The following is a 21,777-nucleotide window of genomic DNA, read 5'->3' on the forward strand; positions in this document are numbered from 1 at the left end:
TCCCTTCAGGTATTGAAAGGCTGCAATGAGGTCACCCCGCAACCTTCTCTTCTCCAGGCTGAACAAACCCAACTCCCTCAGCCTGTCCTCATAGGGGAGGTGCTCCAGCCCCTGATCATCTTCCTGTCCCTCCTCTGGACCCTTTCCCAAATCTCCATGTCTTTCTTGTACTGAGGGCTCCACACCTGGACACGGTACAACAGATGGGGCCTCACAAGAGCAGAGTAGAGAGGGACAATCAGCTCCCTATCCCTGCTGACCACCCCTGTCCTGGTGGAGCCCAGGATCCCATTTGCTTTCCGTGCTGCCAGATCGCACTGCTGGCTCATGTTGAGTCTTTCGTCCATCAGGATCCCCAGCTCTTTCTCTGCCGAGCTGAACCCAGTGTCCACCCGCCGTGTATCATCCCTTACGATGAGTAGCTCCCCTGTCCCGTCCGTTCCCGTTGTGTTCCTATTACGGTCCCCCCGCCGTTCCGTCCCGCCACCAACAGTGGGCGCCCCATCCCTCCCCGTCTCCCCGCCCCCCGTGACGCAGTGCCGGCCGGAGCGCTGCCCGCCCCCTCCCGGTGCCCGGGGCTCCGCGTTGCGGCGGGGCCGGGTTGTGCGTTGTGTCATGGAGCCGGGGCCGCGTGTGTCGGTGCCGCTGTTGGTGCCGCTGCTGGCGCTGCTGGGCCCGGTGTGCGGCGTCCACATCAAGAAGGCGGAGGCGGCGGAGCCCGGCGAGGCGCTGCGGTACCTGCACGCGGCCGAGCTGGGCGAGGCTCTGCGGGAGCTGGCGGCCTCGGCCCCCCCCGGCCTGGCGAGGCTTTTCAGCATCGGGCAGTCGGTGGAGGGCCGGCCGCTGTGGGTGCTGCGTCTGACGGCGGGGCAGGAAGCGCCCCGGGACGGCGAGGAGCCCGGCGGGCCGCCACTGCCCGGGCGGCCGCAGGTGAAGCTGGTGGGCAACATGCACGGAGACGAGCCCCTGGCGCGGCCGCTGCTGCTGCAGCTGGGCCGGGAGCTGGTGCGGGGCTGGGCCGGCGGAGACGCGAGGATCGGGCGCCTCCTGAACAGCACCGACCTGTACCTGCTGCCCAGCCTCAACCCCGACGGCTTCGAGCACGCCCAGGAGGGGGATTGCGGCGGCGGCGGGGCGAGCGGCCGGGAGAACAGCCGGGGCCGGGACCTCAACCGCAGCTTCCCCGACCAATTCGAAGCCTCCGAGCCCGACCTGGAGCCCGTGCCCGAAGTGCGAGCCCTCATCGCCTGGATGCGGCGCAACAAGTGAGTGCGGGGCGGCCCTGTGTGGTCCGGGTTACCTTCCTCACATCTCCCTTTGAGCTTTGGGGAGCAAGGATTAGTTCGAGTTTAGTTCGAGGAGCTCTCCTTGTCATCACTCACTTTGGGAGGCCCTGCAGGCTGCCCTGTGACTGCTGTGTCCTGCTCAGACAGCTCTGTTGTCCGGGAGCCCTCCTGGTTTGTTACAGTTCAGTTAGCTGCAATAGAAACCCTTGCACGTTCTTAATATCATTTTGGTAATGACTTTTTTTTGCTTTCTGTTCGTTAATTTTAATGGTTTTGCTAAAGTGAGGCGAGGTTTTCATTTAAACCAGGCTGGAATAGAAAGAATGCAGCCCTTTGTGCACTGCTGGGCTTGCTGCACCAACATAGTGCTGGTACAGGAGGGAACGGGTAAACAAGAACGGCTGGACTTAAATAATAAAACAACAAGAAATAGATAGCGGGTGTAACCCAATTCACGTGTGCTGTCTGAAGCAGGTATTGGTCGTGTTACTTCTGCTTAGAAACAAAATCATACTGAGCTTCAGTTCTTTTTCTGCTGGAGGCAGCTGTTGCTGGCTTCTTATTCACAGCATGACTCTTAATTCTTTCTTTCTCCTTCCCAACCCCAGGTTTCTGCTCTCTGGCAACCTGCATGGTGGCTCAGTGGTTGCAAGCTATCCCTACGACGACTCACCCACACATAAGCCCACAGGAGTCTACAGTAAATCGGCCGATGATGAAGTGTTCAAATATTTGGCAAAAGCTTATGCGTCACATCACCCCATAATGAGGACTGGGAAGCCAAATTGCCCTGGCGAGGAGGGAGAGACCTTCCCAGAGGGCATCACCAATGGTGCCCAGTGGTATGATGTGGAAGGTAAGCTGTGCTGCTGAGCCACTCTAGCTGCCTCTTTGGGTCACATAATAGTGTATAGAAATGATTTCTTCTTGCTCCTGCTGAGAAGCAGTAGTGATGGCCACCAAGGGAAGGATGGTAGGTGAGGAGATGTTTTTAGCTTGGGATGTGTTGTAGCAGATTGAAATGGCTTCATGGTCGCACTGGCAAGTGCTTGGTGAATCTCAGCTTGGGAGATGCTTGTGAGGATCAGATCACAGCGCACTGGAGGGCTCTTCTGCCCTCATTAGTTGCCATAGGGTTATCCTGCACCTGAGTAGCTTCATCTGGCAATGGGACTGTGGTTAAGGCCTTGAGGTGAATATCAAGTTTTAATGATGATACAGGAAGGTGAGCTTTTGTTAACGAAATGAAAATCTAAGCAGCATTGAACTGAAACCAGCACCAGTGTTCTGTGAGGGTTTTTCAACCTCTAAGCTTACTCGTGAGTTTGTAAATGGTTAAAAGGTGTCCAGTTGTAAAGGTGTGGAAGGATATAAGAGCACGGTCTGAGCTAACCTAGCTGCTGTACCTGAGGTGGGGTGCTTTGGCCATGCAGTGGGCTGCCCTGTGTGCGTCACTGCTGCTGAGCCTTAAATGTCAGTGTGTGATGAGGTGCTCTTGTGGGAAGGACTCCGTGAGTAGCGGGAAGAGAAATCTTGGCTGCGCCCTTAGAAAGAATTACAGCATTTCCACATCCCCCTCTGCGGAAGTTGTACAACCACGGGCTCCCCAGGCAACACGGTGACTTCTGTGGTGAGGACAGAGCACCAATCTGGCATAACTGATGTGAAGAAGTTGCACTGCTTTGCTGTGTCTGGGCTGCTCTGCTTTCCTCCGCACTGGGGCTGAGGGAGAAGGCAGGAATGCAATGAAATCAGGCATAGCGGATCCCAAATAGCTCACAGCTCAACGAATCCTGAACATATGGTGTCTTTCCAAAGCATGGATTTCAGAGTTGAATCATATGCTAACCCGACATCCACATTTCTGGGGAAGCAAGGAGAGCGATCCATTATTAGACCTGATGACATCACCGCCGTGCTGGAGGAGGAAGTCCTTATCTGAGCGGTGGATGGGTCGTTCCTGAAGATTTCACTGTTCTGATAAAGTGCAGTGTTCAAACAAGATGTGGTTCTGCCATGTTTGCTGACAGCCGTCTCCTCTCCTCCACCCTGCCCAGCACAGCGCTGGTATTTACTGGCTCAAGGTTCACTCTGGAAAGCGGAAAGTTCAGCACAAGGAAGGCTTGTGTAATCTCGTGCATCTGCTCGTGACGAACAGGATATCCTGGATGGTCTGTGTTGCCTTGTTCTGATGGTGGTTGTTATCGGCAACCGTTGAGATCAATAGGTTTCTTCACTGCAGCTCCAGGGCTTTTGGCTTCTTCCTGGACTGGGCTGGGTGTGCTCTGGATGGAGGCTGCTTTGAGCTTTCGGCTCAAGTTCCCCTGTCACTAGAGCAAGAAATGCTTCTCACCACAGCGTTAACTTCATCCTCCAGCTGGGATGGGGGATGCCCCACCAGTGCTAGCAAGCCCATAGAAGGTTTGCTAGCAGCTGTTGCACAGGTGTGAACATTTCAGGATGCCTTTGTCTTGGAAGCTAGCAAAGCTGGGGTTTGCCTGCTTTCCTCATGCAGGAAATGGCAAGGTGTGAGCTAGACCGCAGCACTGTGGTTTATAAACCTAATAGCCTCCAACGTTCAGCCTCTGCGGAAACAAACCCTTGAGCTGTGACAAGCCACAACCTCAGGCTCCGTGCTGATGGCTGCAGGCAGTGATTATAGACCGTGTGCTAATGCTGGCTCAGAGTGCAGTGCTGTTAGGCTGACACCTGTGCCATCTCAGCCATGCCATAACTTCTGTCTGGCTGCTGATCAGGAGGGTGGTGGCAGCCCTTGGAGCACATCCCACACTGATGTATAACCCATAAACATGGGGAAAGTGCAGATGAGCTAACAGATATCGCAGGGGACAGCCTGCAGATTTTGAAGTCATGTCAAGTTTCAGTATTACTTTGTGGTTTGGGGTGTTAGCGCTGATTTTCAGTAGTGGATGCAGTCAGTGGTACAATGCTGTACTCAGACCGAGAGGCTTTAACCAGTGACTGGAGCAAGTGGGAGGAGGAGGACAGGGAAATCCTGGTACACTTTAGGAGCTCCCTGTCTGGGCTGAGCCCTGGTGAGAAGCATATGGCATATGGCATGCCTGAGGTGCAGGGCAAGTGCTCGTGGCCTGCAGAGCAGGTTGTGCTGGGAAGGGCTGCAGCCTTCAAGTGAACTGAAGCCAGGAAAAACAAAGACTTGAGAACAAAATGTTTCAACAGGTGGAAATTTTCCTACCACGTTTTATTGTGTGAAATCAAACATGCTGGAAAGCCAATTGCTGTGGGATTCTTTGTCCAGTTCACTGGTGCCAGACCCCATTAACTTTGTTTTCAGTAACCTCTTGTGTGTATCAAGCTAAGGTGGCAAGTGCAAACCATCCGAGTAATTCTTAAGGTCAAGTGTGAGCAGAGCATGGCTCCCTGCCACGCAGCTCAATGTGGCTGCTGCGTTCCAGCTGCTATAGATAAGTGTGTCTGGCACTGCTCGGGCTATCTCTGCTGTACATGTGCTTAGTCTTCCTTCCTTTGTAACCTCTAGGGCTTTTAACTACTGAATGGCCAGTTCAGATCAAGAAAATAATTGGAAATTATTTGTAGCCTTTCTGTGAAAGCTGCTTTCCTTGCTGCTTTCGGTCTGTGCCATGCAGATGCTGGAGGTGCCAATCAGGTGTTGAAGCAGGGAGAGGTTTGGTGGGGGTTACGTGTGTGTTTGTCAGCTTGTGAGCAGCTTGTGGCAGCATCGAACTCAGAGCAGTTGAAAGGAGCCCTGAGTACAGCAGCTGCTTGTGAGATCCCTGCTGTGGCCTCTGCTAAAGGCAACTGCAGTGTGAGCTGTGATAGAAGGTTTCACCCCATGGCTTCCTGGGTTATGCAGTAAGCTGCCATTGTGTTTATGTACATTTCTTTAATGTGAATCTTTATTTTTTCCTTGAGAAAACTGTTGGCTTGGTTGTTCGAGGCTCTAATGCCTCTTTTCACATGTAAAATGAACCACTGGTCAGTGCATTGCATGGCAAGTTGCTGTTCTGCTCCCTGGGGCCTTGGAAGGCTGCAGGGTGTGCTGCTCTGGGTTGGAAACCTCACCTCCTCTGAGTTTTAATGACTGCAGACTAATGGACCAGAACATTCCCCTGCCTTTTTGGGGCTGTTGCTGGTCTCACACTGTGAAGCAATCAGCCCTGTCTGCAGAGGAAGCAACTTATGCAGTGTATTTAATCACGTCTCTAGCTTGCCTTGTGCCATCTGCTCTCCTTGCAGAGCAGATAGGAGCCTTTTTCTTCTGTGACTGAGCTGCAGGTCTCCATCTCTTAGTGTCTGCTCTACTGAGAGCTGGAATTGGAGAGCTCTCTTCATTATGCACTTTGAAAATTGAGTCTTTCCAGACTGGCCTGAAAGGCTTCTCTGGCATCCAGTGTATTTATGGTGTCGGGAGCTCCGGGCATGACTCGAGTGCTGCATTCTGCCGCCTGCCTGCCTGGTGTGGAGCTTGGCAGAGAGCAGAAACATGCTGCAGGGTTCCTGTGCTACGAGAGGTCTGAGCCTGCTGCCTAATACAGAGGGGTGGGACAGCAGGGGGAGGATTCTGCTGGGCAGGGCTGCATCTGTGTTGGAAAGCAAGGGGTCAGCTCCAGCTGTTCTGGTACAGGTCTGTACACCTACAGATTTCCTGCCTACCCCCAAGAGGCTGTGCAGATATTATATGGAAAAATATGTGATTCCATATGCTGTAAAAATAGCTGTCCTGCTCTGCAGTGGGTCTGTGAGAAAGTCAAATATATGCAGCACATAACATCCATATTTTCAAGCATGCAGTGAACTATTTCTTGAAGAGACTCTCACCAAAATCGATGTACCACGCTCTAATTTAGTCCGTTACTACTCTATTATGGGTGAGCATCTGTCTTAAATCTACTTGAATGGCAGATGAAGCACTAAATATGCTTCGTAATGGCTCTGGTTTACGTATGGATGTTTTCAAATGCATTAGTATCCCACTATGAACAGATGGTTCCAGGCTGGCAAATCGTTCCGCTCTGCATAGAGTTTACAGCCTGCTGTGGGCTGCTTTTCTGAGCCTGGTAACAGGAGCTGTGTAAAACCAGAGTCACAGGCCTGACACCTCTGACCTCCTGAGCTGAGATTTGCAGGTGGGGTTTTATTTTAGGTCTTCAAACACTTTTTTTGGGCCAGAAAAGCCTCTTTTCTGTTTTAATCTCAGCCCTTGCATAAGCTGCGGTGCTCTCTGTCTAGTGGGAAGTGCCATTTGATTTGGTATGAGAGCTGCCTGTTCCCTTGGCAGCAGGCTCCCAGAAGAACCAGGGAGAACTGGGACATCCCTGATCCAGCCCCATCCCTCCTGTCTTCCCAGAGCTCTGTGTTGTCAGTCCATCTGTTTCACCAGGCTGCCAAGGAGCTCTTTGATTCAGGACAGCAGTCCCTGTGTTGGACAGTGAGTTCTCATGGTTGCTATGTTCACTGGAGGACTGCTGTGCTTGGGGGAGTGCTGCTGATACCGTTCCAGGCCTTTTCATAACCTCTGCCAATGCCAGGGTGTGTGTTTACACCACTGTCTGCCCATCCTTTCCAGCCAGTTAGTTGTCCAGCACGTATTTCTTAGACTTACCTGCTGGCATCCTGCTGTTTGACAGGCTTGTGGTGTTTGGGGGTCTTACTTACTGTTGAAAGCTCCCAATGAATGTTCAGAGCATTTGTGTTAGCAGCCCTGAGCTCTGGACCATGAGATAATACCCAGCAGCCTCAAGTCCCACTGGTACATCATTTGTTCCTGTTTAAGAAACAGATTTGCACGTTGAAGGTTGATCTTAACTTCAGTAAATGGGATCAGGGTGCTTGGTAGAACAAGGTGACCTTTTTTCACTCACAGCAGTGCCTGTGGTTTCTCTGAAAGGAAGGAACGAACAGATAACCTTAATACTGGGAAACAGCTCTCCTGTGCTCCTGTGTTCCGGTGCTTTGTGGGCTGGTTGGTTTCACACCAAGCTGTTGAACTTCCCCAGGTTGGCATTCTGGTGCATTTTTTTGTGTCAAGGGTGAGACAGCTTCTCCTGCAGGCAGGTCTTATGAGTCTGAGGCTGTCTTGCAGCACTCAGTGAAGGACTGCAGCAGCAGCATTCCAGCTCTGTGTGCCTGCCATGCTGTCTGGGCTCTGTATCGTCTGGCAGACAGCTTCCCAGAGGTATTGCCAGGTGCTGTGAGTTCAGCTGACAGAGCAGCAAGGCCAAAGGGTCTGCCTGCAGCTGAACACCCAGTGTGCTCCTTACTGGGAGGAGAGAACTCTGTGTGCCCCAGCAGAGGCTTTCACAGTGATCCCATCTGACTTTCCTGCTGAGGTTCTCTCCCTGGGGCTGTGGCAGTGTCCTGGTGAGTGCCACAGGGGGCTGAAGGACAGAGAGGAGCGTGTATCCTGTGGAGGGATGTCTGTGTATTGCTCTCTTGACACACCTCTGCCTTGTTTCCTCAGGTGGGATGCAGGATTACAACTACGTGTGGGCCGACTGCTTTGAGATCACACTGGAGCTGTCCTGCTGCAAATACCCAATGACCTCTGAGCTCAAGATGGAGTGGGAGAACAACCGTGAATCCCTCCTTTCTTTCATAGAGAAGGTAGTGTGAGCTGATGTGGGGTGTGGGGGCAGCACCTGAGAAACCCTTGTGCCCTTGGTGGGCTGGGAGCACTGCATCGGCTGCTCTCATGGGCTGCATGTGGTAACACATCTGCTGCAGATGCTGCGCAGAGGTTGGGGACTACAAAGCTCCTGTGTGTCTGTGGTTCTGCCACAGTTCCCACATCCTCGGTGATGGTGTCATACAGTGTTACACAGAAAGACTGTGAGTTGCAGATCTCACTACCCGCATGTGGGCTGAGTAGGAGACAGTTTAGCCTGAGGAGGGGGGTAGCTGTGTTCTATCCCCTGGTATGGCCTGTAACCCTGCTGTGTTCATTATATTGCGTGCCCATGTTGATGAATGGGTGGATTAGCAGGGGAGGATCAGTTTTGAGAAGCTGCTGCAGTGCATGCTGAATTTCCTGTCCTTGCTCCCAGTCCAAGCACTGTCTGAACCATGGGCCCTTGTTTGTCTTTGGCAGCTGTCCTGCTCTGTGCATCTGGGGACAGGAGGGGGTGGTATTGTTGACGAGGACACTGTTGCCCTGCTGTTACCTATCTTCAGCCAGAGCTTTCTGTTGTTTTCCTCAGGTCCACATTGGAGTGAAAGGTTTTGTCAGGGATGCAGTCACCAAGGCTGGTTTGGAGAACACGACCATTGTTGTTGCTGGTATTGCTCATAACATCACAGCGGGCAAATACGGTGACTACCACCGGCTGCTGGTGCCTGGGACCTACAACGTGACCGCTGTTTTGACGGGGTAATGCCTCCGTGGTGCTGCCTACTGCTTGTGTTACTTTACTTGATTTATTCCCCTTGAGCATCTTGTGTATTTAAGGGGCTTGGCTGGAAGCTGCAGCAGGAAAGGCCTCCTGCAATGGATTAGAGCTGCAGCTGTGTTTGTTCACCCCCTGCCCTACTGAGGTGGGGAGCTGCTGAGTGCACATCACTTCTGCTCCCTTCATGTGCCTTGTATCAACCTGCATCTTACTTACGGGCAAAAGGAGGAAGAGCTGTAGGTCATCCCAGTAAGAGTTTCCCTCACATCTGGGGTGATCTTTTTGGTTTTTTTTTCTTACAGTTACACACCATTGACCAGAGAAAACATTGAAGTGAAGGAGGGAGATGCAACAGAAGTGGATTTCTTCTTGCAACCAGTTGTGATGGCACCAGCTCCCAACCTCACACAGCTCACAGCAACACCCGCTCCTACTTCCACCATTGCTTCCACTGTGGTGCAGGCTGAAGCCCCGAGCCCAACCTCTCTCCATCAGCCCATCCAACCTGTGGATTTCCGCCACCACCACTTCTCAGACATGGAGATCTTTCTGCGGCGATATGCCAACGAATACCCCAACATCACCCGGCTGTACTCCGCGGGCAAGTCCGTGGAGCTGCGGGAGCTGTATGTGATGGAGATCTCAGACAACCCTGGTGTCCATGAAGCAGGTGATGTGGGAGATTCTTCCTAGCAAAAAACACCAATACAAGAGATAGACCCTTAGCTTTGGGAGACTATGGGCAGAGCAGAAAGGAAATGTAGAGCTGGGATCTGAAGAGAGACTGAGCTCCTCTTTAGAAAGACCAGGTGCAGTGGATGGCTCTTGGGTGAGTTAAAGAGCATTCCTAGGAAAACTTAGCTGAGTGAGTGAGGCTGGGGACAGAAAGACCAAGCACTCTTCTTGTACTAATATTCATCCTCTTGGTGTAGTGAGAGCAGAAGGATATGTATTAGGTAAATGAGTGCAGTGCTGGTGAGATGTCTCCAAGCTTTAACATAACGGCCATAATTATCTCTTTGGTGTGGCTGTGTGTCTGCAGGTGAACCAGAGTTCAAGTATATTGGTAACATGCACGGGAATGAAGTTGTGGGGCGAGAGCTGCTACTGAACCTCATCGAGTACCTCTGCAAGAACTTCGGCACAGATCCTGAAGTGACTGACTTGGTCCGGAGCACACGGATCCACATCATGCCATCCATGAACCCAGATGGTTATGAGAAGTCCCAGGAAGGTAATGCTGCATGTGCTGAAACCCCTGTGGGATTTCTAGCTCTGAGAACAAGACCTGGGGTTTGTCGTACCTCTGGGAAGTGTAGAAGCGTTCTGCTGGAGCTGAAGTGCTGTCGGCACAGGGGGGATGGGAAGGGACTTGGTGTATGTGGTGGGATGAGTGGGTGGACCAACCACTGCAGGAAGTGGGCGGCTGACTGATGCCTGAAGTGGTTGGAAAGAGCTCTTATGCTTTGGCAGCGTTACATATGCTGCCCCTGTTTGGGTCCCCTTATGGTTTGCGGCTATCCCAAGGCTTATTTAAAAACAAAAAGAGACATTCCTTTTACACAGCTCATACTTGCTATGCTTTGGTCCGTGCTCTTACTAACATGTGATGTGGGAGCCAGGCAGTCTGCAGAGCACTAGTCCAAGGGTAACGTAGGCTTTTATTGTGGTGTTGAAATTGGCAAAAATATTCAAGGAAGTCCTTCAAACTGCGTGGCTTTTGCAGATTGGCCCAACAAAGCTTGTCCAGAACAGTTTTCTGGAAGTATAGAGCTCTGCTTGTGTTTAACACAGAACTTGTCCAGCTGGTTTGAGAAGGTCTGAAGTTCTGTGGTCATGACAGCAGCTGCTGGGATTGTTTGTGGTTCAGTGTCCTTCTGCCAGCTGAGGCCTGGCTGGCACTGATAGGGCCCCCAGGCACCTTTATGCACTCCTACTGGAGGAAGGTGGACGTCCCATCACTGTGGGGTGCAGGGAGCCAGCACTGTTGTGTTTCCTGCTGTTTCCCACTAATCAGTAGTGTGAAGCTCTTCAGTAGGAGGATGCAGCCTCCACAAATGGGAAACTGCATATGGTTCAAACCTGAACCTGTGTTTAATTTTCAGGAGACAGAGGAGGAACTGTTGGCAGAAACAACAGCAACAACTACGACCTGAACCGGAACTTCCCAGATCAGTTCTTCCAGGTGGCAGACCCTCCACAGCCTGAAACTCTGGCTGTCATGAGTTGGTTGAAGACTTACCCGTTCGTGCTTTCAGCAAACCTGCATGGAGGTACGTCAGCTACACCAGGCTCCTTCCTCACCACTGAGGTTTGAGGATGGAGAATGCAGGAATGTCTCTTCTGTGTTCGTGGCATGGACTGAGGAGTTCTGCTCTGAAACAGCAGGAGCAAAAGCAGCCAGGTTCCTGTATTGGGGATGGCGTCTGTAGAAAAAGGGGAAATCAAATCTACTGTTAGTTGGTTGGAGTTTGTGCTGCTGGAAGGTGGATCAGAAGCTGAAAGCCATGTCCCCAAGAACACCTGTAGGCAGTTGAAGAGGCTGCTGGGGGGAGCGCAGCCACTTTCTAAAGGGAGCACTTGCACAGGGCAGCAGCTGGCGTGTTGTCTGTGAAGAGATGGGGCGGTTGGGGTGGACTCCCCTGTCAGCAGCTGTTCAGGGGCTGTTTCTATGAACATGGCAGTGCCGAATATGGCAGTGCTGTGGCTGTTGGAGGCTTAATAGTATTTATAAATTGAGGGAAGAACAATGTAATCCTGAGGGTTTCCTGCCTCGAATTGCGCAGCAGTATGATGAAATTTGCTGTGATTTGATTATATTTTTAGAGTGATCTAAATTAAGTCTTTGTATTACAGTTTATTCCCTAGACACTTTGTCTGTTGGCTTGGAGCTGTGGTGACTTGCAGGTGTTGCTCTGTGCTAACATGTTTAACACTGTAATGCAGAATTACAGTGTGTTGGTGAGAGGGAGCTGGCTGTTCTCCAGCAGCAGTGCTGTCTCAGTCCCACAGTGCCCTGAGCACAGCCTGCCTAGGGAAAGTCTCAGCCAGCCAGAGCTGTCATAGTCTGCCTGTCCTTGCTGAAGGCTGACAAGCTGCACCAATTGGGCCAGAGGCACTGGGAGTGCTTTAGGAACTTTCCTTTGTGTTCACTCCTTTGGGAAAGTGATTGTTAGCAGGCTGTGCCCATCCCTCCTGAACGTAAGGGCACGGCTTTGACGTGTTGTGGTTGGGGTTTGCCTTCCTTGTTGGATTCTGTCTCATCTTTTCCTGTGCTTTTGTCACCTCTTCTGTTCACTGTGCATAATGCTGCGTTTGTAGCCAAGTGTCGAGAGCTTGGACCTGAAATTCTCCAAAGAAAAAGAAAAGCTGCTTCTGTTAGGCTGAGGATTCCACTGAAAGTGTGCAAGTCTGAGTCAAATCTCATTTCCCCTACAGGATCTCTGGTGGTTAATTACCCCTATGATGATGATGAACAAGGAATGGCCATATACAGCAAATCCCCTGATGATGCTGTGTTTCAGCAGCTGGCACTTTCTTACTCCAAGGTAAAGCACTAAAATGGGAAATCCCATCTTCCAGGATAGTTCCTGATGCTGTCCTGAGCCCTCTGAGTGCGTGGTAGAGGAGTCGGTCTGTTAGAACAAAAGTGCCAGATGAAAAGACAGAGAGCAGACTCAGCTTAATATGTTGCATCTTCTTTTTCAGGAGAATAAGAAGATGTATCAGGGAAGCCCATGTAAGGACATGTACCCCAACGAGTACTTCCCACATGGCATCACAAATGGGGCCCAGTGGTACAATGTTCCAGGTAAAGTCATCCTGAAGTCTCTTGAGGTGTTTCTTTCCAAGTTAACACGTGGGCAGCTTAAAGAATTTAGTCTGATCAATCACAGACTTTGCATTTCTCAACAGAGCTTACTGGGACTTGGGTTTCTTTTGTAACCTTTCCAGTAATGTACCCAGCTTAAGCCATTCCGGAGGGGAGGAATTTATGGTGTGGTGTTTCTGGTTACCAGCAGTACATGGACATGATAGGCATTTACAAGGAGGGTGGTTATTTGTCTGCAGTGTTGACATCCCTCTGAAACTTGAGTCTTTCCCCATGTTAAAAGCCTTTTCACTTTGGTATTAATCGCATGTAGTAGTTAGTATTTAATCATTCTCTAGTACCTGATTTTTTTTTTTTTTATGATTCTTTTTTCTTTGAGCAATGTTACAGCATCCCTCAGATCATGTCAAAGCTACTTTTACGTTCCTATTGTAGGTGGGATGCAAGACTGGAATTATTTAAATACAAACTGCTTTGAAGTGACCATTGAGTTGGGCTGTGTGAAATACCCAAATGCAGAGGAGCTGCCAAAGTACTGGGAGCAGAACCGCAGGTCCCTCCTGCAGTTCATGAAACAGGTGAGACATTTTGACCCCAAAAGATGGTGAGAGCTGCCTCTGGAAGAAACAGACTGATCCACACACTGCAGTGAGTGTTGCCTGCTGGCTGGTCCAGGTCCCTGCTTCACAGCAATCGTTCCCACCCAAACATGCATTGATTTCCCCTTTTCCCATCCTTATTGTGCCAAAAATCTGTATGGAAACAGCAGCCAGGTGGTGCAGGTGGGGGCATTTCATTTCCCAATAGCTCTGTTTTCCCTTGGCTAGAGTGTCCCTTCTGTGCTGTTTCCATCTGTCTTGTTGGTGCTGGCAGTACAGTGCAGCTGGGGCATGCAAACAAAGGTGTGGGGCAGAGCGTACCGTCATGGCATCGTGAACCAAACAATTGCCCATTCGTTGTACTCATGTGATCTTTGTCCACACCAGCTTCACCTGAGCCCTTTTGGGACGTGTTGCTCCTCCAGGTGCGCTGGGATCTGGCAGCTCTGCATGTCAGCACTGTCACAGTGCTGTGTATTGGAGGGCCTGCTCTGAGTGGGGCTCTCTGTGTCTGTGCCAGGTTCACCGTGGGGTCTGGGGCTTCGTGCTGGATGCCATGGATGGAAGGGGCATTCTCAATGCCACCATCAGCGTCGCTGAGATCAACCACCCAGTGACCACCTACAAGGATGGAGACTATTGGCGCCTCTTGGTGCAGGGGACATACAAAATCACAGCATCTGCACGAGGGTGAGCGAGTTGTGGCACATGGGATAGGAGCTGCACAACTGCCATGGTCCCTTTTGAAGAGTTTTTGCTGTTTGTATTTGTGCTTCTAGCTTCCTTTGGCTGGAGAGCAGCAGCAGTCCTGTGCTGAGTGTCTGGGCAGGAGGGGGGTGGCTCAGTGTGTGAGGCCTAAACCACTGACATCTCCTTGTCCCTTCTCTTCCCCGGGCAGATACAATCCTGTCACTAAGATGGTGACAGTTGACAACGAAGGTGCAGTGCAGGTCAACTTCACCCTTAAACGGACAGATGCCAAAGTGGAGGAGGGGAAGGCGCCAGTCCTGAATACCCCAGACACCAGCGACCCCAATGAGAAGGAGTTTGAGACTCTGATCAAGGATCTCTCTGCTGAGAATGGCGTGGAACGCCTCCTGCTTTCCTCTTCGGGGAAAGTCTCTCCTTATCGATACCGCCCCTACAAGGACCTCTCCGAGTTCCTCCGAGGCCTCTATCTGAACTACCCGCACATCACCAATCTGTCCAGGTGAAAACTCAAAGCAGCAATGCTCAGCTTTTCCATGTAGTGCAATGATGAGCTGTGAATGTGATACAGAGATGGGGGGAGCTTGTTCCTGTCCTTTCCTGTGGTGCCTGAGTTCAGAGGAGCCCCAGATATCAGGGCATAGTGGCAGAACATTGGCTGCAGGTACCCACAGACACATCCATGTGCTTTTTCCTGAGACCTCATTTTACTGACTGAAACCTGGGGTGCAGTCAGCTGCCCTGGGTGCCTTGCACTGATATTCCCAGCACTGAGATACCAGGTTTCTGCAGACATTTATTTCACACACTCTGTTCCATCTATTTTTCCAAATCCTGTCTTACAGCTGTAGAAGTGGATAAATATGGCTTAGGAATCTTAGAAATGTAGAGTATTCTGGATTGGAAGGGACCCATGAGGATCATAAATCTGATGGCATTTTTTCAATTATCTGCCTTCAGATTTTAATTGAATGCTGTGAGATGTGTTTGAGGTAATGACCTGAGCCAAGGTTTCTGTCCTCCTGCAGGAGCTGCCTTGTAGTCCCCTGCTCTCCCCTCTGACCTGTAGCTATTACCCTCTGTCAACTTCAGAAGGCACAAATCCAGCCTCTTTGTCCCAGGGCCCTGGTTGCTTGTTGTTACCAGGCACAACGTGCTCATATGCTGTCCGTGCTGGTGCCAAGGCTGCTGTTCTGAACTGTAGCCTCTATTGTCCTCCCAGTTGCATCAGCCCTGATTGTGTTCCCTGCTTTGCTTGCATTCAGTTTGCTAACTTAATGGCACGACTGTAGCAACAAGTTCTGTGCTGCTGAAAATAGGCCTGCTTTTGTCCTCTGAACTGGTGCTTTATGGATTAAGTTTGATCTCTGGATGTATCCTGCACTGACTAGAGAGGAGAAAAAAGTCCAAAACAAACACAAACCCACTTGGGAACATGGAGGCGTTTAGCTGTTCCTTCCATGCTTACTGTGGTGTTATAGGCTCTATGGAGATGCATGGAGTGTTCTATACATCTCTACCTGGATGTTTGTGATGTAGCTGAGTGTCTCAGTAGCCTGCTTGTGGAAGGAGGCAGCATTCCCTTCCACACCGGGGTTTCTCCATAAGGCCAAGCTCTGTTCCTGAGCTGACGCTCTGCTTTCTTCTCTCTCGGCAGCCTGGGTCAGAGCGTTGAGTTCCGTCAGATTTGGTCCCTTGAAATCTCCAACAAGCCCAACAAGTCTGAGCCTGAGGAGCCCAAGATCCGCTTTGTTGCTGGGATTCACGGGAACGCTCCCGTTGGTACCGAGCTGCTCCTGACGCTGGCAGAATTTCTTTGCATGAACTACAAGAAGAATGCTGCTGTTACAAAGGTGAGGAGCTCTGCTGCAAGGGACCGTCTTGGAGGCCTCCAGTTGTATCCTGAGAAGGCAGCACTCATCAGAACTTGTCTTGTTCTGGCATGTGGGTCCAACACACACAGGGGGGATGTTAGGAGATCTGTGGGGCTGGTGGAAACCTGTGACTCATGAAATCAATGGAAGCAGCCATTCCTAGGAAAAGGTTGAGGCAAAGGAGATGTACAGAGAACAAACCTTATTTAATTGTACTGATGTGTTGTTTCCTTCCTCCTTTATTCAGCTGATTGATCGAACACGGATTGTGATTGTGCCATCCCTGAACCCAGACGGACGGGAGATAGCACAGGAGAGGGGCTGCACCTCCACGATAGGCCGGACTAACGCCCACGGCAAAGATCTGGACACAGACTTCACAAGTAAAGCTAATTGATGCAAACTGACATGTGGTGTCCCGTAGAAATGCAAGCTGCAGTAGAGGTCTCCTGTTGGCCTCCCTGGGGTTGGATGTAGTCTTTGATTGTGGGGTTTTCCTGTAAAGGTGGCAGTGCTCCTGCCTCAGAGCTGAGGTAGCACAGCTGCTGGGAAACATCCAGAGCTTGAATTCCCCTTAGAGACTGTAATTTGCAGACGTTTATATGGAAGAGAGGAGACAAAGCAGAGCTCTTAAGGAACAGTACAGAGATCAGACAGTATTTTTTCCTGTTAATTGATTTCTTTCAGTTCTACGTTTCTATTCTTGCTCCTTGGAAACAGTTTCCTTTTTTCATGCTTTTAACAGCCTGGTATTTCCAGAGCTCTGTACCAGTGCTGTGCCCACCTTTCCTGGACAGGAAGTTTTCTCTCTGGCCTCCTTTGGCTGGAGTCATCCCAAGTGCTTTCTTAGGAGTCAGTTCAGGGACAATGAAGAAAGCAAACACACATGAAACACCCTCTGCATCATGAAAGTAAATAGATTGGGAAAACAGTGGTGTGTCACATTTGTTAAGCTTTGCAGGTGGATTCCACCCATGAGCAGTGTGGATGAGGTGCTTTACTTAATCTTTCAGAAGCAATCTGCTGAGATCTAGCAAATGTATTTCCAGTCAGATAATTTCAGCCATAAAGAAGAAATGTATTTCTGCAAGCCTCTCAAATAGCAGAGGAAGCTATAATCAATCCCTCTTCCTATTGTTCTCATTTGCAGGCAATTACTCCAGGTATTCAGGAACACGAGAGCCTGAGACCAGAGCCATCATAGACAACCTGATATCAAAGCGGGACTTCAGCCTCTCTGTTGCTCTAGATGGTGGATCTTTGCTTGTCACTTATCCCTATGATAAGCCAGTGCAGACAGGTATGACTGACTCCTCCAGGGTCTTCCATGCAATTAGACTCTGGTTAGATGACTGAGAGCTTGTAAGGTGTAAGAGCTTGTCCTTTTCTTGGTGTTCTTGTGCTGATGGTGTGCCATATCTTCCTTTTGGGTTTAACCCTTTGGTTCTGGAGAACTGCTGGTAGTCTGTAAAGCAAACCTCAGCACTCTCACAGGATTTAGCTTGGAGTCAGAACAGTTATTGTTTCTGTTTTCAGAACAATACTTCAGTTTTTCCTCTGCATGTGATACCACCTCTCGATGTGAGAGGAAATCTGAAATCCCTTTGAAGCAACGTGTGATTGTTTTATATAGGATCATGGGGTTAGAATAAGAATCTCTTCCCCCATTTGATAGGAGCTGCACTCCCAGTGTCTCACCTTTCTGTTTGTAGTGGAGAACAAAGAAACGCTGAAGCATTTGGCATCTGTATATGCAAACAACCATCCGTCGATGCATTTAGGCCAGCCAGGCTGTCCAAATAAGTCCGGTAGGTTTGGTTCAATCCTTTAACTTCCTGACCACTTGTGCTGGGTTCTGCCTGGAGCAGATCAGTCTGATTGCTGTGTTCTTACTCTCACAGATGAGAATATTCCTGGGGGTGTGATCCGTGGCTCTGAATGGCACAGCCACCTGGGAAGTATGAAGGTACTTCATCTCATCACAATGCTTTCCTTCCTTGCAGATATATCTTTAAATTTGGGCAAAACCTCAACCATCTTCAGCTGCATTCTGGGAAGCCTTTTAAATGCTGCCTCTTGTAACTGTGTCGGTTTTGTTTCAGGATTTCAGCGTTACATTTGGTCACTGTCCTGAGATCACTGTTTATACCAGCTGCTGTTACTTCCCTAGTGCAGGGCAGCTCCCTGGCCTGTGGGCAGAACACAGGAGGTCTCTCCTTAGCATGCTCGTGGAGGTGAGCAATGGTCTGAGGGGAGAAATCCTTGCTGGGAGAGAAGGTGGTGGGATGGGTGCATTACTTTCTAGTGGGCTGAGCAACCCTTGCTGTATTACACGATCTTATTTCTTAAGGGAGAAGGGGGGTGTCATGGTGGGGTGATGGTTAAGGTTGCTGAAGAACACGATGTATTTTAAGGGGAGGCCTAGGTCTTGTTTTACATAAAAATATGCCTTACACTTGGACTTGAACCTGAGACATTTGAAATGCTTTGTTTTGTTTCAGGTTCACAAAGGAGTCCATGGTTTTGTCCAAGACAAGAGTGGCAAGGCAATTTCTAAAGCTGTCATTGTTCTTAATGAAGGTTTGAGGGTTTGTACTAAGGAAGGTGGCTATTTCCATGTGCTGTTGGCTCCTGGTTTGCACAACATCAATGCTATAGCTGATGGGTACCAACAGAAGCATATGCAGGTATGTGAATTTCTGTTGGGAGTTTTCTTCCCTTGCTTTCATATGAAGGCACCCATCCCTATCTTCTCTTCCTTGGCTGTACCTTGTTGGCTGTGTTTAGCTTCTAGCTACATTAGTTGTCTTCTGCCTTGTTATAATGGAGAAGTATTTCTGAACATGACAGAGTTTTTCCCCTACACTTCATTTATCTTTGATGTCTTCCTGGTTGTGTAAACATTGAGGCAGACTGAGCTCTTGCATCTTTCCATAGGTCTTGGTACGCCATGATGCACCCAGCTCTGTGTTCATTGTATTTGACATGGAAAACAAGATATTTGGTCTGCCACGGGAGCTGGTTGTAACGGTTGCAGGTAAAGTGGTAGCTTCATTCAAAGCTTTGAGCCTTATTTTCTGTGCTGGTTCATCCTGACGGGAACCATTTTCTTTTTACTGAGCTGGAAAAGTAGCCTGCAGCATTGAGTCATTTCCTCTTGCTTTTCCCTTCTAAACACACGCTTGGCCCTGCAGACTGGTCCAACAGCACTTGGCTCTAGTGATGCTGGCCTAGCAGATAAGAGGGAGAGAGGAAGTTGAGAATGTTTCAGGGATCTGAAAGGTCCTGAGTGGACCTGGAGATGGCTAGAAGGGGGAGAATCTGGTTGTGCATAGAGCTGGGACCCAGCAGATCTTACATCTTCCCTAAGGTCTCTTTGAGTGGCCTGGCAATGGGTAAGCACTAAGGAATTTATTTTTGTAGCTATGGCTGCAGCTGGGGAGGCTGGGATTTGTTTCCAGTGGTCGGCAGAGTTGCTCAGTGATGCTATCTTACATTGCTAGCCCAGAAAATAAAGTCAGTGCTTCTCTGCTGTGACGGAGCTCCTTCTTCCTATGGCACAGAAGTGAGGAAAGTGGCTGTGATTGTGTAAGAGGAGACTGATTCTGGGAAACACAGAAGCATCTGAGGTGGGGAACATGGAATTAAATTGAGTATCTTCTCTCTGACAGGTGCAAGTATGTCTGCTCTGATCCTCACTGCCTGTATCATCTGGTGTGTCTGCTCAATCAAGTCCAACAGACACAAGGATGGCTTCCACCGCCTGCGGCAGCACCATGATGATTATGAAGATGAAATCCGCATGATGTCCACTGGCTCCAAGAAGTCCCTCTTGAGCCATGAATTCCAGGATGAAACAGACACTGAAGAAGAAACATTATACTCCAGCAAACACTGACACCTCCCTGACAGGAAAGGAAGTTCCCATGGACTGACTAGCCCCAGTGGGAGGGAGGGGTGATCCCTCTGGATCAGTTTTGAAACATTAACTTGCAGGACTGTGTCCTCCAGAGGTGTTTGGGTGGCAGCTCCTGACTTCCTTCTGCTGTTTGCTCTGTTCCTATGTACATGCAAATCAGTGGGTGTTAGAGGCTGTGTTTGGGTTAAGGGCATGGCTTATGTTTTTAGGGCAAGGTCTGGAGGTTCACATGATGCTGACTGAAAGGTAACTTAGCAGGGCGGCCAGCAGAGTTCCTACCACTTCCCCAGCATCTCAACACAACGAGCAGATGGTGGGGAAGTGCCCCAAGACCTGTGTGGGGTCATAGTCACAACACTCTGAAGTGGTATCTACCTGTTTTGGTTTCATTTTTCTTACTGTACGAGGTGGAAGCCTTGATCCATCACCAACTCCACGTTCTGCAGAGCAGCCCTTGGAAACAGCCTGTACTTGCTTCTCAGCTGCTCCCTTGGAGCTTTTCCCTACCTTGAGATGCTGTGCTCAGCCACGCTCTGCAGTGGTTGTGGAGCACCTCTAATGTGTTGCTTGTTCCAAGCAGTGATTTGACATCCTGAAAGCTGGGGGAGATAACATCAGTTCTTGGTGTGAACTGGAGAAAGGAGCGAATGTCAGAGCTTCAGTGAGCTCTAACCAAGTTCAACAGCTTGTCAGCTCTGCAGAACTGCTGTTCCTGCTTCTGGGGAAGAGAATTTCTGTCCCTGTCATCCCTGGTTGCATCTCATTTATGTGGACTTGGCTTTTGGAGTCTCATGTTAGCGTGGCAGCAGCGCAGTGTCTGGAAGCACAACTGGGGGTTGTACTGAGCATTATTGGAGTAGCAGAGAGGGTATCTGTGGCATGACTTCGGTCTTGACTTTTGAAGAGCAGCTGCACCCTTTGCTGTTGTCCATTTAATACCACTTAGTTATCAGAGCACTTAGAAAACAAGCTCTGGTGATGCTAGGCACCAAATTAACCTGCTGGCCTAGCTTAGTTCTGCTACTGCAGCGTCCATGAGGTATGTAGCAAGAGCTCCACCTGCTTGTATGTCTGCAGCGTGCTGTGGGGACTGAGTGCAAGGCGTGGGGAAGGGCTGAGTGGCTGCTGCAGGGAAAAGCAGCCAGATTCTCTTCTGGAGCACTTAAGAAATTAGAAAGAGGAGCTGCAATGTGCATCCTCAAGCTGCATGGAGATTGTGGGGCGTAGAAGGGGTGAGCAGAAGGGCAGGATGCCCAAGACATTCGATTTCCAAAGCTTTTATATATTCCTGAAGTTCTCGTGTTTTCTGGGCAGAAGTCTGGGGTTAGAATGTAGGCACTTCTTTCCTTGCTGCTCGTTTTTTATTTGTTTCTTTTTTTCCCAATGGTCCAAACTCTGCAGTGCCAGGGGCACTCACTGCCTTTGGATATCCAGCATACCCTGAGCTGATCTGCCTCCAGCAGGCCAGGAAGGGCTGCTCCTGAGATCCCATACGTGTGATGAGGGCTCTGGAGGAACAGCGTGGTATATTCCCTGTCCCATTCTGCTGGTCCCTATCTTGCAAGGAGCCCTATGGGTGGTAGATGCCTCTCAGACACGGGGCTGTGGCTGTGCTGAAGGTCTTGGAAGCTGCATGGAAGGGTGAAGGTGACCCTCGGGTAGCAGTGAAGACCACCTGCCCTCTAATGTGGTGTTGGTATAGGGCAGGAAGCATGTGGTAAGGTGCTGTGGAGATAGGGAGATGATTGTCCACAGTGCTGCCCTGCATTGCTGTGCTGTGAATGAGCCCCTCAGTGCCCACGCAGGGGTCGCATCTCCCGTTGGGTTTGGTGCTGCGCTGTGACTTCAGCAGTTCCGTCCCCAGCAATAAGTCCTCGGGAATCAACACACGGGCTGTCAATGGGGCTGATGGGGCCGGCGGTTCCGTAGCCGTGTGAGTGCACCCCCTCTGTGCCACAGCGGTGCCCAGGAGCCCGGCTGTCCTTCTGTCTGTCCGTCCGTGGAAGCGTCCGCCCCACGCGCACTGTGCCTTCGCTGTACGTTGTCACGAGGGTCTCAAAGCGTCCTTCCCAGGGAGGTAAGGGCCGGCTCGGGGCCCTCGGGTCGTTTTTTACCTGTATTCCGATAACCTGTATAAAACTATTTTGATGTCTGCCCGCCTCCTCTCGTTC

At 50.3% G+C, this 21,777-nt stretch overlaps 1 protein-coding gene across 1 annotated transcript; it reads left to right on the forward strand.

Moving 5' to 3' along the window:
• Positions 1-399: 399 nt before the first annotated feature.
• On the forward strand, positions 400-21,758 carry CPD (carboxypeptidase D). Its single transcript, XM_015880951.1, has 21 exons — positions 400-1,265; positions 1,895-2,142; positions 7,750-7,892; positions 8,486-8,655; positions 8,977-9,344; positions 9,717-9,908; positions 10,780-10,947; positions 12,113-12,222; positions 12,383-12,485; positions 12,942-13,084; positions 13,626-13,795; positions 14,004-14,315; positions 15,471-15,666; positions 15,935-16,070; positions 16,838-16,987; positions 17,400-17,495; positions 17,589-17,653; positions 17,790-17,921; positions 18,189-18,374; positions 18,625-18,724; positions 19,359-21,758. The coding sequence occupies exons 1-21, from the start codon at positions 415-417 to the stop codon at positions 19,583-19,585; spliced, it is 4,266 nt and encodes a 1,421-aa protein (XP_015736437.1). The 5' UTR covers positions 400-414; the 3' UTR covers positions 19,586-21,758.
• The last annotated feature ends 19 nt before the right edge of the window (positions 21,759-21,777 follow it).

The sequence above is a fragment of the Coturnix japonica genome, chromosome 19, assembly GCF_001577835.2.
Source record: "Coturnix japonica isolate 7356 chromosome 19, Coturnix japonica 2.1, whole genome shotgun sequence".
Taxonomy (NCBI): domain Eukaryota; kingdom Metazoa; phylum Chordata; class Aves; order Galliformes; family Phasianidae; genus Coturnix; species Coturnix japonica.

What these genes read in the sequence shown, in the direction of transcription:
- CPD (XM_015880951.1), top strand. Translation starts at nt 415, where the DNA reads ATGAGTAGCTCCCCTGTCCCGTCCGTTCCCGTTGTGTTCCTATTACGG. An exon ending in TCTGGACACAGACTTCACAA is followed by an intron (nt 16,071 to 16,837) that starts GTAAAGCTAATT and finishes TCTCATTTGCAG; the next exon opens with GCAATTACTCCAGGTATTCA. An exon ending in GCTGGTTGTAACGGTTGCAG is followed by an intron (nt 18,725 to 19,358) that starts GTAAAGTGGTAG and finishes TCTCTCTGACAG; the next exon opens with GTGCAAGTATGTCTGCTCTG.